This window comes from Prionailurus bengalensis, chromosome B2 (assembly GCF_016509475.1).
Source record: "Prionailurus bengalensis isolate Pbe53 chromosome B2, Fcat_Pben_1.1_paternal_pri, whole genome shotgun sequence".
Taxonomy (NCBI): Eukaryota; Metazoa; Chordata; class Mammalia; order Carnivora; family Felidae; genus Prionailurus; species Prionailurus bengalensis.
The window spans coordinates 44,731,027-44,743,251 of record NC_057349.1 but is presented as its reverse complement, the minus strand read 5'-3'; the positions used below and the strand labels follow the sequence as shown (position 1 = coordinate 44,743,251).

At 39.9% G+C, this 12,225-nt stretch overlaps 1 protein-coding gene across 1 annotated transcript in view; it reads right to left on the bottom strand.

The window, feature by feature from the left end:
- Positions 1–8,469, bottom strand: part of LOC122489601 (CD2 associated protein) — a 142,919-nt gene extending 134,450 nt beyond the window's left edge. The window contains exon 1 of the mRNA XM_043591610.1: positions 7,979–8,469. Coding sequence (XP_043447545.1) covers positions 7,979–7,982 — 4 coding nt within the window. The 5' untranslated portion in view covers positions 7,983–8,469. The remainder of the gene's footprint in view (positions 1–7,978) is intronic.
- Between the last annotated feature and the right edge of the window lie 3,756 nt (positions 8,470–12,225).

The window sequence follows — 12,225 nt, the reverse complement described above, 5'->3', positions numbered from 1 at the left end:
GGGGGGGGCGCTCAGTACCCCTTACCAGAGGTGTTCAAGGGTCAACTGTATTATAACACAGTTTTGGGTCAGAGAAGCCCTAGTAGGATTATGAAAGGAATTTTATCTGCCTAACAATGGTAATAAATGACTCTGTGTCTAAACATCTAACATTAACCTAAAAAAAGCTGGAGGAAAGGGAGGGAGAGTATGGTGGGAGCAGTGAAAAGGGCTACAAATCAAACAAAAATCAAAACCAAAAACAAACAAGTCTTTCTAATAAATAGCCTAACTTTAATTCAGTGAAAGAAACCAAGAAACCAATAATTAGTGGCACTTTCAAATTTCTTCTTACTTGCCTGTTTAATATTACATATTGGTAGTTACAACTACTCAACTTATTAAGGATTGTGTTCTTGTTTCTGAAATAGAAGGGTAAACTGAAACTGTTATCTGCTTTGCATTGGGGTGAAAAACAGCAAAGAAAAGGCAGATACATCAAATCCCTAGGACCAAGTAAAGAGAAAGAAGACCAAGAAGACCAAGTAAAAGAGAAAGACTGTGACCAGGAAATATCCTCTCAAGTATTTAGACAGAGAATCTCACATCACCCCATTATCCAAGGCCACTTACAGATCCAGGAACTAATGCAGGCTACTAATATACTCTCAAGACAGAAAATATATAACATCTATAGCTTAGGAGCTCAGTATTACTGCTTGGCTCATCCTACACAATTCCCATAACCAAGTTTGGTTTTGTTCCTGGGAAAAAATACCTGCCTTGTCTCTCATAAAAATCTAGACGCTATCTGATTGTTTCCCTGTGGCTAGGACTTCAAAGACTACTGCCAAACCCCATTTCCTCCCTTTTCCCACAAGATGTCAGTCTGAACCTCTACCTAGTGCCTGCTACCAACCAACATCCCACTCCCACACCAAGCTGGGCCACTCTATTTATCTATACACACCGCCTTTTACATATCGCTCATGCCGACAGGCTGACTACAGACGTTTATGGATCTCTATCCAGATTCCCCACACCAGTATTTTGGCCTCTCTTCCGTGTAGAAAGACCTATATATCTTGATTTAGGTCAATCTACCTAGTAGTTAGATATCAAATCCTACAGATAAGCAAGTCACAGATCCATCATAACAATTACCTAATCTGCCTAATTTCAATCACAACATATTAGATTTTATTTGCCCTTTCTCTTCTGAACACAAACTGAACAATTTCAGATCTTTAATACCTTGCTTCACCAGTTTACCTAGGAAGTAGAACTGCAGCTTTGTTCTCTTCTCACCCGAATCAAGAATCATTACACCCTTCTTTGCCTACATTCAAGCCCTTCCCATGACAAACATTTACCATACTTAAAATACATTTTAGGGGCGCCTGGGTGGCGCAGTCGGTTAAGCGTCCGACTTCAGCCAGGTCACGATTTCGCGGTCCATGAGTTCGAGCCCCGCATCGGGCTCTGGGCTGATGGCTCGGAGCCTGGAGCCTGTTTCCAATTCTGTGTCTCCCTCTCTCTCTGCCCCTCCCCCATTCATGCTCTGTCTCTCTCTGTCCCAAAAAATAAATAAAGGTTGAAAAAAAACCAAATCTTTAAAAATAAAGAAGCCTGAAGGATAATTATAAAATATTTTGATCCCAATGTAAAGGAACGTACAATGTATCAAAATTTGTGGGATGTAGCTAAAGCAGTTCCTAGAAAGAAATTTATACTTGAAATGCTCATTTAGGGGCGCCTGGGTGGCCCAGTCGGTTAAGCGTCCGACTTCAGCCAGGTCACGATCTCGTGGTCTGTGAGTTCGAGCCCCGCGTCGGGCTCTGGGCTGATGGCTCAGAGCCTGGAGCCTGTTTCGGATTCTGTGTCTCCCTCTCTCTCTCTGCCCCTCCCCCGTTCATGCTCTGTCTCTCTCTGTCCCAAAAATAAATAAAACGTTGAAAAAAAAATTAAAAAAAAAAAAAAACATTTTATGTTTTTATTTTAATTCTAGTTAACAGTATCATATGTTTCAGGTGTACAATACAGTGATTCAACACTTCCATACAACGCCTGGTGTTCATCATAACAAGTGTGTTTCTTTAATCCCCATAGCCTATTTCACCCATCCCTACCCACCTCCCCTCTGGCAACCATCAGTTTGTTCTCTATAATTAAGAGTCTGTTTCTTGCTTTGTCCCTCTTATTTTTTTCCCTTTGCTTATTTGTTTCTTAAATGCCATATATGAGTGAAATCATACGGTTTTTGTCTTTCTCTGACTTATTTCACTTAGCATTATACTCTGTAGCTCTATCCATGTCACTGCAAATGGCAAGATTTCATCTTTTTACAGCTTAACATTCCACTATAATATTCCACACATATGTGTACACACACGCACACACATATACACACACCACATCTTCTTTATCCATTCATCAGCTAATGGACACTTGGGCTGTATCCACATCCTGGCTATTATGAATAATGCTGCTATAAACATAGGGTGCATGCATCCCTTTGAATTAGTATTCTTGTATTCTCTGGGTAAATAACTAATGGTACAAATACTGGATCATAAGATAGTTCTACTTTTAACCTTTTGAACTGTTTTCCAGAGTGACTGCACCAGTTTGCATTCCCACCAACAGTGCATGAGTGCTCCTTTTTCGCCACATCCTTGCCAACACCTGTTGTTTCTTGTGTTGATGATTTTAGCCATTCTGACAGGTATGAGGTGATACCTCACTGCAGTTTTGATTTGCATTCACCTGATGGTAAGTGATGGTGAGAATCTGTTCATGTGCCTACTGGCTATCTGTATGTCTTCTCTGGAAGAAATGTCTATTCATGTCTTCTGCCCACTTGTCAATTGGATTATTCATTTTTGGGGTGATGAGTTGTAGAAGTTCTTTATATATTTTGGATACTAACCCTTTATCAGATATATTATTTGCAAATATCTTCTCCAATTCTTAGGCTGCCTTTAGGTCTGATTAACTGTTTCCTTTGCCGTGCAGAAGCTTTTTATTTTGATGTAGCCCCAACAGTTTAGTTTTGCTTTTGTTTCTCTTGCCTCGGGAGACATATCTGGGAAGACTTTGCTATGGCCGATGTCAAAGAAGTTACTGCCTATGTTCTTTTCTAGGATTTTTATGGTTTTAGGTCTCACATTTAGGTCTTTAACCATTCTGAATTTAGTTCTGTGTATAGTGTGAGAAAGTGGTCCAGTTTCATTCTTTTGCAGGTTGCTGTCCACTTTTCCCAACACCATTTGTTGAAGAGACTTTTTCCTACTGGATATCCTTTCTTTCTTTGTCAAAGGTTAATTGACCATATAATTGTAGATTTATTTCTGGATTTTCTATTCTGCTCCAGTGATCTACATGTCTATTTTTGTGCCAGTACCATACTGTTTTGATTATTACAGCTTTAAAATATAACTTGAAGCCCAAAATTGTAATGACTCGAGCTTTGCTTTTCCTTTTCAAGATTACTTTTGGCTATTCAGAGTCTTTTGTAGTTCCATACATACTTTAGGACTGTTTGTTCTAATTCTGTGAAAAATGCTGTTGGTATTTGGATAGGGATTGCATTAAATGTGTAGACTGCTTTGGGTACAGGCAATTTAACAGTATTTGTTCTTTCAATCCATGAGTGTGAAATGTCTTTCCATTTCTTTGTGTCATCTTCAATTTCTTTCACTAGGTTCTTACAGTTTTCAGACTACAGGTCTTTCATCTCTTTGGTTAGGTTCATTCCTAGGGATCTTTTTATTTTGGGTGTAATTATAAATGGGACTGTTTCCTTATTTTCTCTTTTTGCTGCTTCATTACTGGTATATAAAAATGCAACAGATTTCTGTACATTGATTTTGTATCCTGTGACTTTTACAGACCTGGATGCCTTTTATTTCTTTTCATTGTGTGACTATTGTGGCTATGATTTCTAGTACTATGTTGAATGAAAGTGGTGAGAGTGGACATCCTTCCTTGTCTTGTGCCTGACCTTAGGGGAAAAGCTCTCAATGTTTCCCCATTAAGGATAATGTTAGCTGTGGTTTTTCATAGATGGCTTTTATTACGTTCAAGTATGTTCCCTCTAAACCTGCTTTGTTGAGAGTTTTTATCAGGAATAGATGTTGTACTTTGTCAAATGCTTTTCCTGCATCTATTGAAATAATAATATGGTTCTTATCCTTTCTTTTATTTATGTGATATATCACATGGCTCAATTTGCAATTAAAATACATTTAATAGAGAAGGATATTCCGTGACAAATAAGAGGAGGAAAAAAAAAATCACAGATCTGGATTACATGTAAATAAAAACTTGGATTTATTTTTGATTGGCAAGTGGAATGCACTTCATGTTTTATAACTTTGTTTTTAACTCAAATGCCTTAAAATTTAGATCTTATTAAGTTAATGTGACATCGTTTTACTTTGCCAATCCCCAATTTAGAAAAATATATGACAATGTGAATATCAATATCAATGTGAATTTAAAATACCAATGTGAATTTCCACCCTTAATGGGATTTTTTGGAACTATAGCTATTCAAAGTTTGAAACACTTAGAAAAATCTAATCACAAGTACTTACTAGTTAAGGAATACAACTTATTACTAGTTTTGCTAGTGATCGAACTTCGAAACAAAAAAGTTCTAATATTCCCGTTTCATCCTCTGGATTAGTTTAATTAAAGTAAATCCTGAGACTGAAAGGTGAGCCTTTAGCAGGCAATTTCCATTTGCCACTACTTATCTGCATAAATCAAGATTTTCTCCAAACAGCGCAACAAAATAAGGAAATAAATCACTCTATTATAAAAGTGCATTTATCATCTCTAAACCAACTGCCTATTCCCGTCCATTAAAACTGCCTCATTATTTAAACATGTTGAATAATCATATATGAGCTTAAAAAAATAATGTAAACTAAGAAGTTCAGAACCTTACCTAAAAGTAACAGAAATTCAATCCTTAAAATCCACTTACTTTTTCAAAAATAAAAATTCACACATAGTAACTAACACTTTATGCCACTTGCTTTCTGTCTTACTCCCCCTCTAAGATGCAGATCTGTACTTCTGGAGTAAGAAAAGTTTTACCTTTCTATTTCTCTAAACTCTCCCCAAATTCTTTCACACAGAATACCTCAAATTTCTTTATGTTAAGTATTCTTCTATATTTAATAAATGTAGAAACTAAACACATAAAAGCTTAACATAAAATTCAAAGAAACTACTAGTCTCTCCTACTATTCATCCCATATACTTTCTCCTGAACTACTAAACTTACTCCCAATAATGGACTTTTTCAAAGTATAATCAACACCGGAAAAAAAACCCGTAAATTCCTACATAAATGTTATAAAGACCTATTACACAAAATTAAACTTCTGAAAAAAAATTAATTTCTGCATTACTACAAAATCATCTATCTTATCTCACTCTTCCTTTAAATGCAATACGCACCTTTTAACAAAGGTCAAAAATTGAGAATTGTCTTTATAAACTGGTACAAGAATTAGGGAAATCATTTGAAAATGAAAATAACAAGAATCAGCACTGGCTCTGTTCCAAACAATTTACAAGTATTAGTTCATCCAATCCCCATTACCATCTGCAAGGTTATTTTTACCCCATTTTTAGAGTAAGAAACTGAAGCACAGACAGGTTAAGTAACTTGCTCAGTTACAACAGCTAAAAGGTGGAAGAGCCAGGATTTGACCTTAAGCTGTCGCAGCGGAGAGCCAGAGAGCCATGCTCTTTAATTCTCTCGCTATACTACCTAAATAGTACAGATGGTAGGAACCGTCACTTAATGCGTATCCAATTTATTTCAAAACAATGAAATTAGAGATTTTTCATTTTGTGACACATCAGATAAAATATATAAAAATACATAAAATATTTTAAGCTACCATCTTAAATCATAAGGAATAAAGACTGCTGACAACAAAACCAAACAAATGAGGTTTATATTATAAAGGAAACTCCTTTTAAATGATTTGGATAACTTTAATATGAATTTTTACATGACTGATAAATTTAAAGTACACGTTCATATGGAAATGTCTGACAAATACCTTTTAAAAATTAACTACAAATGCCCCCAAGTAATCAACCTGCAAAACACATTCTGAGTAGTCGAAAGCACACAAATACCACACTTTACCTAGATAATGCAGCAACTTGCCTAACCAGAACACAGCAGAGAAGTCACTAAGAAAAGGACTCTGGATAATTAGTAACTCCAAAGCCAAAGTTCTAACATTAATTTTCCTGAAGAGAACATCTCACACACTAAGGGTAGACTTATTTTTCCTGTATGCAGAATTACATAGAGAGTTAGAGAACTGAGGGTGAAGAGGGCACAGTAACAAGCACATCCAATAGCAAAGCAGAAAAATATGTATTTAAATAACTTCAAAATGCAAAGGAATCTGATCAAAAGTCCTGTATACAATCCAGCAGATCCTCAAGGCATCACAGTAACTGATGGTCACAAATGATGACCCTTGGTCATCAAGAGGTTTAATTACACTCTGCACCCTATTTAAGACAAAAAAGAATTACCTATTTTAGTATAAATGTCATCCAAATCGGTTTCAGTGGTTTTATAATTTGACGCTTAAAGGAATAAACCCTCAAAAACTCAGTTACACTCAACTAATTAATTGGAAATAATCTCATTTGTAAGTTCCAAACAGCAAAGGTTTTACTCTTTGGAGGTTTAAGAGCACTTTCTGTACAAAAAGTTACCTGAAAGAACATAAAAGGAGAAAGTCTAGCAAAATACAGAAGAGCTAAGCGAGGACCTGTAAACACTATGCTTAAAGCATTCCGACAAAACAATGTGTGGGCAGAAGGTGCCACATCAGCAGTAGTCTGTATTTGTCCTGCTTCTAAATCATTTGTTAGTTGCATGAATTATTAATTTCAGTTAACAGTGTGTTGATATGAAGAGTACCAACTCTCAACTACAAAAAAAGGATAGAATCCTCCTGATTTACTCTATAAATCCAAAATTGGGATTATTCTTACAGAACATGCTTATGCTTTTTGGTGGCACAAATGTATGCTTTATAATGGCACACATTTATAACAGTACAGACACTTCTTTTAAATTGCTTTTAATTTTTAAAGGATTGAGAGAGTGCCTACCCCACACCGAAATTTGTTATCAAAAGAATTGTTATACTACTTAACAAAACTCCGTTTCAAACTAGGCTGCAACACAGTCTGCTTTTGCTAGCTCCTAACAAAACTTTAAAGCACACAGTAAATAACATATAAGGCCGTGTACTTTTCTCTCCTCTCGCAAGGAAGTCTAACTCCAAACAGGAAACAGCTTCTCAAAGGGTTCAACACTGAAACCTCATCAAACCCTAACCCAGTCCTCAGGATGAGATTTAATATTTAAGTGCCAATACACTTGCCTACGTGAAAACAAAGTAAGTAAGTCAAGTTTCCCTGTCCTTGAGGCATCCCTTGCAAGTTTCAGCGGAGGGAAAAATTACCTCTCGTAACAACAACAAACGGAAAACCTAGTAAAAGGCCGATCTATACAAAGCCTCGCTGAAGATAAAGAAGCTAAAAGTGCTACTTTGTCAAGTTTTTCCATCACCCTCCCCCATCCAACCAGAATGGGGGAGGGAAAGAGAAGGCTGGGGCAGGGAGGGAAGTTCGGCCCGAGGTTAGCCGGGCAGTGGGCGAGGAGAGGGGACCCGGTGCCCCCGCCCCCCAACCCCTCACCTTTCCCCAAAGCAGGATGAAGCGGGGAGGGGAGCGCAGGAGAAAGCACCCATGAGCCCTCCGACCAATTCCTCCGCGAGAAGAGCAAGGTGGAAGGCAGGGCGAGGAGGGGCGACGGGGAGGGTGCGGTGCGGCCGCGAAGGGGCTGACCCCGTCTCCTCCCCGCGGACACGGAGAAGGGGAACCGCTTGCCCGAACTGGGGAGGTGCAGTCGGGCGACGGGAAGCGCCCTCGAGTCTCTTACCCATGCTGGGGGCTCCCGCGGGGAGAAGCCCGGCGCCCGCTGCTCCTCCTCCTGCCGATCGCGCGGCCGCACTTGCGGCGGGAGGCGGGCCCCGCGCTGCGCTCCTTCCCTCCTGAGCTCAGGCGGGGCGAAGTGGCGCCTCCATCCGCCCGCGGCGTTCCCCGGACAGTCCCGTCGGCGCGGCCCGCGAGCAGGAGGCGGCGGCGGCGGCGGCTCCTCGCGCCGGGCCTCCGCCAAAGCCGCCGCGGCGGGAGGGCCCTCCCCCGCCCGCCCAGACGGCGGCTTTCCCAGCCCGGTTCGCTCCCGCAGCAAAGGTGGGACCAGCCGGTTCGTCCTGGCCGCTGCCTCCAACCCGGAGCCCGCCTCCCGCGGTTCCCCTCAGCAACCGCTGTTCTAGAACGCGACACCGAAGACTGAGGTTGAGACCCGACTGAGGCCGGGAAGGTGCCGGGAGCTGCACCCGGGAGGAAGGAAATCTCGCGAGAGCCCCCTCGTTCTCCCTGCCCCGCCCCCTCCGCGGCCGGGCTCACCACCCGGCACCCCAGCTGGTGCCAGGTGCGGTGACGTCAGGGCCGGGGAGTCGCGAGCCGCCCGCGTCCAGGTGCAGTGGGCTGAAGAGGAAGGAATCCGGAAGAGCTGTGGCTACTCCTCCGCCTTGAAGTTCGGCACAGCTGGGACGGCCGTTTTGTATGGTTTGTCGCCCCAGATGGATACGAAGTTTTTGCCCATAGGCAGAGGGAGCCTGTGTTGCCCCACTTTCCGCGGGAGCGATGCGGTCGGTGTTGCTCGGTGCAGAGTAGCAGGCTCTGGGGGACTTACCCAGAAAAGAGTCGTCGATAGACAGAAAGTGAGGCAGAGAGACAGAGACCTCTTGCTTTCAACCTTCAGAGGCCCAGTTGCTACTGGGACCCCCGTAGTTTACCTCGCAAAGTTCCTAACGAATCACAAGCGTTTGTTCTTCGGGAAACCAAACGAAAACAAAACCCTAGGCACACACAGAAAAGCATGTTTTACAGAAATAAGTGATTGGTTCATTTAGCCTCTGTCTGCTGACTACAACGTCGAAATCCCTTTACCTGATCAGGGGGAGAAATAGTCATGATTTGAAATACTGCCCGGCATTTTTTCTAGCCTCAGTATGAGGAAGGACATAGGATTGCTGTAATTAAACATAAGCATTTCTTAGAAGAGTTGGAAACAAGTATAATTCAGCCAACAAGTATAATTTCCCACTGTTCAAGTAGACCCAATTCCAGACAGATGTGAGAGAGCAACATTTGTTAAATGCCAACTACTGTGCCTAGTGCTTTTTAAAGAAATTATGTCATTTAATTCTTAAAACTATCAATTGTAAGAATTACGATTCACGACACAAAAACTCCCTTGCCCTTTGGAATCAAGCAGAGTTGGCGTTCTGAAACTTAGCACAGTTCTTTACTTTTTTGTGGGACCTTGGGTAAATTAACTAAACCTGGCTGAATTTCAGTTCCTTGAATCTGTTGAAAGAAATCGGTATCCTGCAAAGCACAGTGTCTGTCACTTAGTAGCAACCTTCTAAATATTTATTCCCACTATCTCATACAGACCTGCTTTTGCCTTCAATTTTTTTTTTTTTTTTTGGCTTCCCAAAATGTTGCATATGATACCTTTGTATCATAAGAATACAGAATTCGGAGTCACAATCAGAGGCTGAAAAGGAGAAAAGAAAAAAAATGTTAATATGCATACCTAAATGAGATGTACATGTTCAGCCTAATTGATATACCATATAATATTAGTACAGTTTGGTGATTCAACATATATACATTATTAAGTGAACACCAGGATAAATTAAGCTACTATCTCTCACCATACAAAGTTATTACAATATTAACTGTATTCTCTATGTTGTACATTGCATCCCCGTGTATTTTTTTTAAGTTTATTTATTTATTTTGAGAAAGAGTGCGCGTGTGCATGCGCAAGCCAGGAAGAGGCAGAGAGAGCAAGAGAGAGAGAGAGAGGGAGAGAGAGAGAGAGAATCCCAACTGGGCTGTCACTGAAACCCATGAACTTTGAGATCATGACCTGAGCTGAAATCAAGAGTTGGACGCTTACCCGACTGAGCCACCCAAGCGCCCCTTATTCATTTTTTAACTGGAAGTTTGTACCTTTTATTCCCCCTCCTCTACTTCACCCACCCTCCTAGCTCTTTCCTTCTGGCAACGACCACATTATTCTCTGCTTTGTTTTGTTTTGTTTTAGATTCCACATGTAAGTGAAATCATACAGTATTTGTCTTTCTCTGACTTGTTTCACTTAGCATAATACCCTCTACGTCCATTCATTTTGTCACAGATGGTAAGATTTCATTCTTTTTATGGCTGATAATATCCCATTGTACATATATATACATATATATGTATATACATATATTATACACACACACACACACACACACCACATCTTCATTCATGTGTTAACAGATGTTGTACAGATTGTATCTGTATCTTGACTTTTGTAAATAATGCTACAATGTACATAGAGACAAAATATCTTTCAAATTAGTATTTTTGTTTTCTTCAGATAAATACCCAGAAGTGGAATTGCTGGATCACATAGTAGTTCTATTTTTAAATTTTTTGTCAGGAACCTCCATACTATTCTCCATAGTGGCTATACCACTTTGCATTCCACTAATAGTGCACAAAGTGTCCTTTTTCTCCACATCCTCCTTAACACAAGTTACTTCCTTTCCTTCCTTCTTTTTTCTTTTTGATACTAGCCATTCAGACAGGTATAAGGTGAAATCTCATTGTGGTTTTGATTTACCTCTCCCTAATGGTCACTGATGTTGCATATCTCATCATGTACCTGTTGGCCATCTGTATTTGGTGTTTTTTGGAGAAATGTCTATTTAAGTCCTCTGCCCATTTCTTACTTGATTACGTTGGGTTTTTTGGTTATTATTGAGTTGTGTCTGTTCTTTGATACATTTTGAATATTAACCCATTATCAATTACATCATTTGTAAATATCTTCTCCCATACAACAGGTTGATTTTTCACCATGTTGATGGTTTTCTTTGCTGTGCAATTTTTTTTTTTTTTTTTTTAGTTTTGTACAGTCTCATTTGTTTGCTTTTGTTGCCCTGGCCAGAAGAGATAAATCCTAAACAGATAATTGCTAAGACTGGTGTCCAAGAGCTTGCTGCATGGGTGTTCTAGGAGTTGTATGGCCTCCAGCCTTAACATTTAGGTCTTTAATCCATTTGAATTTATTTTTGTATATGGCATAAGAAAGTAGTCCAGGTTCAGGGGCGCCTGGGTGGCTCAGTGGGTTAAGCGTCGGACTTTGGCTCAGGTCATGATCTCATGGTTCATGAGTTCAAGCCCTGCATCGGGCTCTACTCTGACAGCTCAGAGCCTGGAGCCTGCTTCGGATTCTGTGTCTCCCTCTCTCTCTGCCCCTCCCCCACTTGTGCTCTGTCTCTCTCTCTGTGTCTCTCTCAAAAATAAATCAACATTAAAAAAAAAAGAAAAAAAAAAGAAAGTAGTCCAGGTTCATTCTTTTTGTGTATTTGTCCATTTTTCCCAACACCATTTATTATTGAAAAAACTATCTTTTCCCCAATAGTATATTCTTCCCTCCTTAGTCAAAGATTAATTGAGTGTATACACATGGTTTATTCCTAGACCCTCTGTTCTCTGTTCTATTGATCTAAAGGTCTATTTTTGTGTGGATAACATACTGTTTTGATTACTAGAGATTTATAGTATAGTTAGAAATCTGGAAGTGTCATAATGCCAGCTTTGTTCTTTTTTCTCGAGATTGCTTATTTTAGGACCATTTGTGTTTCTATATAAGTTTTAAGATTGTTTGCTGCCAACTTTTGCATCTGTGTTCATCAGACATGTGGGTCTGTAGTTTTCTCATTTGCAGTTTTTGTTTGTTTTTGGTGTCAGGATAATGCTGGACACATAGGATGAGTTTGAAAGTCTTCATTCTTCTTTATTTTTTGGAATACTTTGAGAAGGATAGGTATTAACACTTTTTTAATGTTTGGTAAAATTCACCTGTTAAACTATCTGGTCCTAGACTTCTTTTTGTTGGGAGTTTCCTTTTTTTTTTTTTTTAATTTTTTTTCAACGTTTTTTATTTATTTTTGGGACAGAGACAGAGCATGAATGGGGGAGGGGCAGAGAGAGAGGGAGACACAGAATCGGAAACAGGCTCTAGGCTCTGAGCCCTCAGCCCAGAGCCCGACG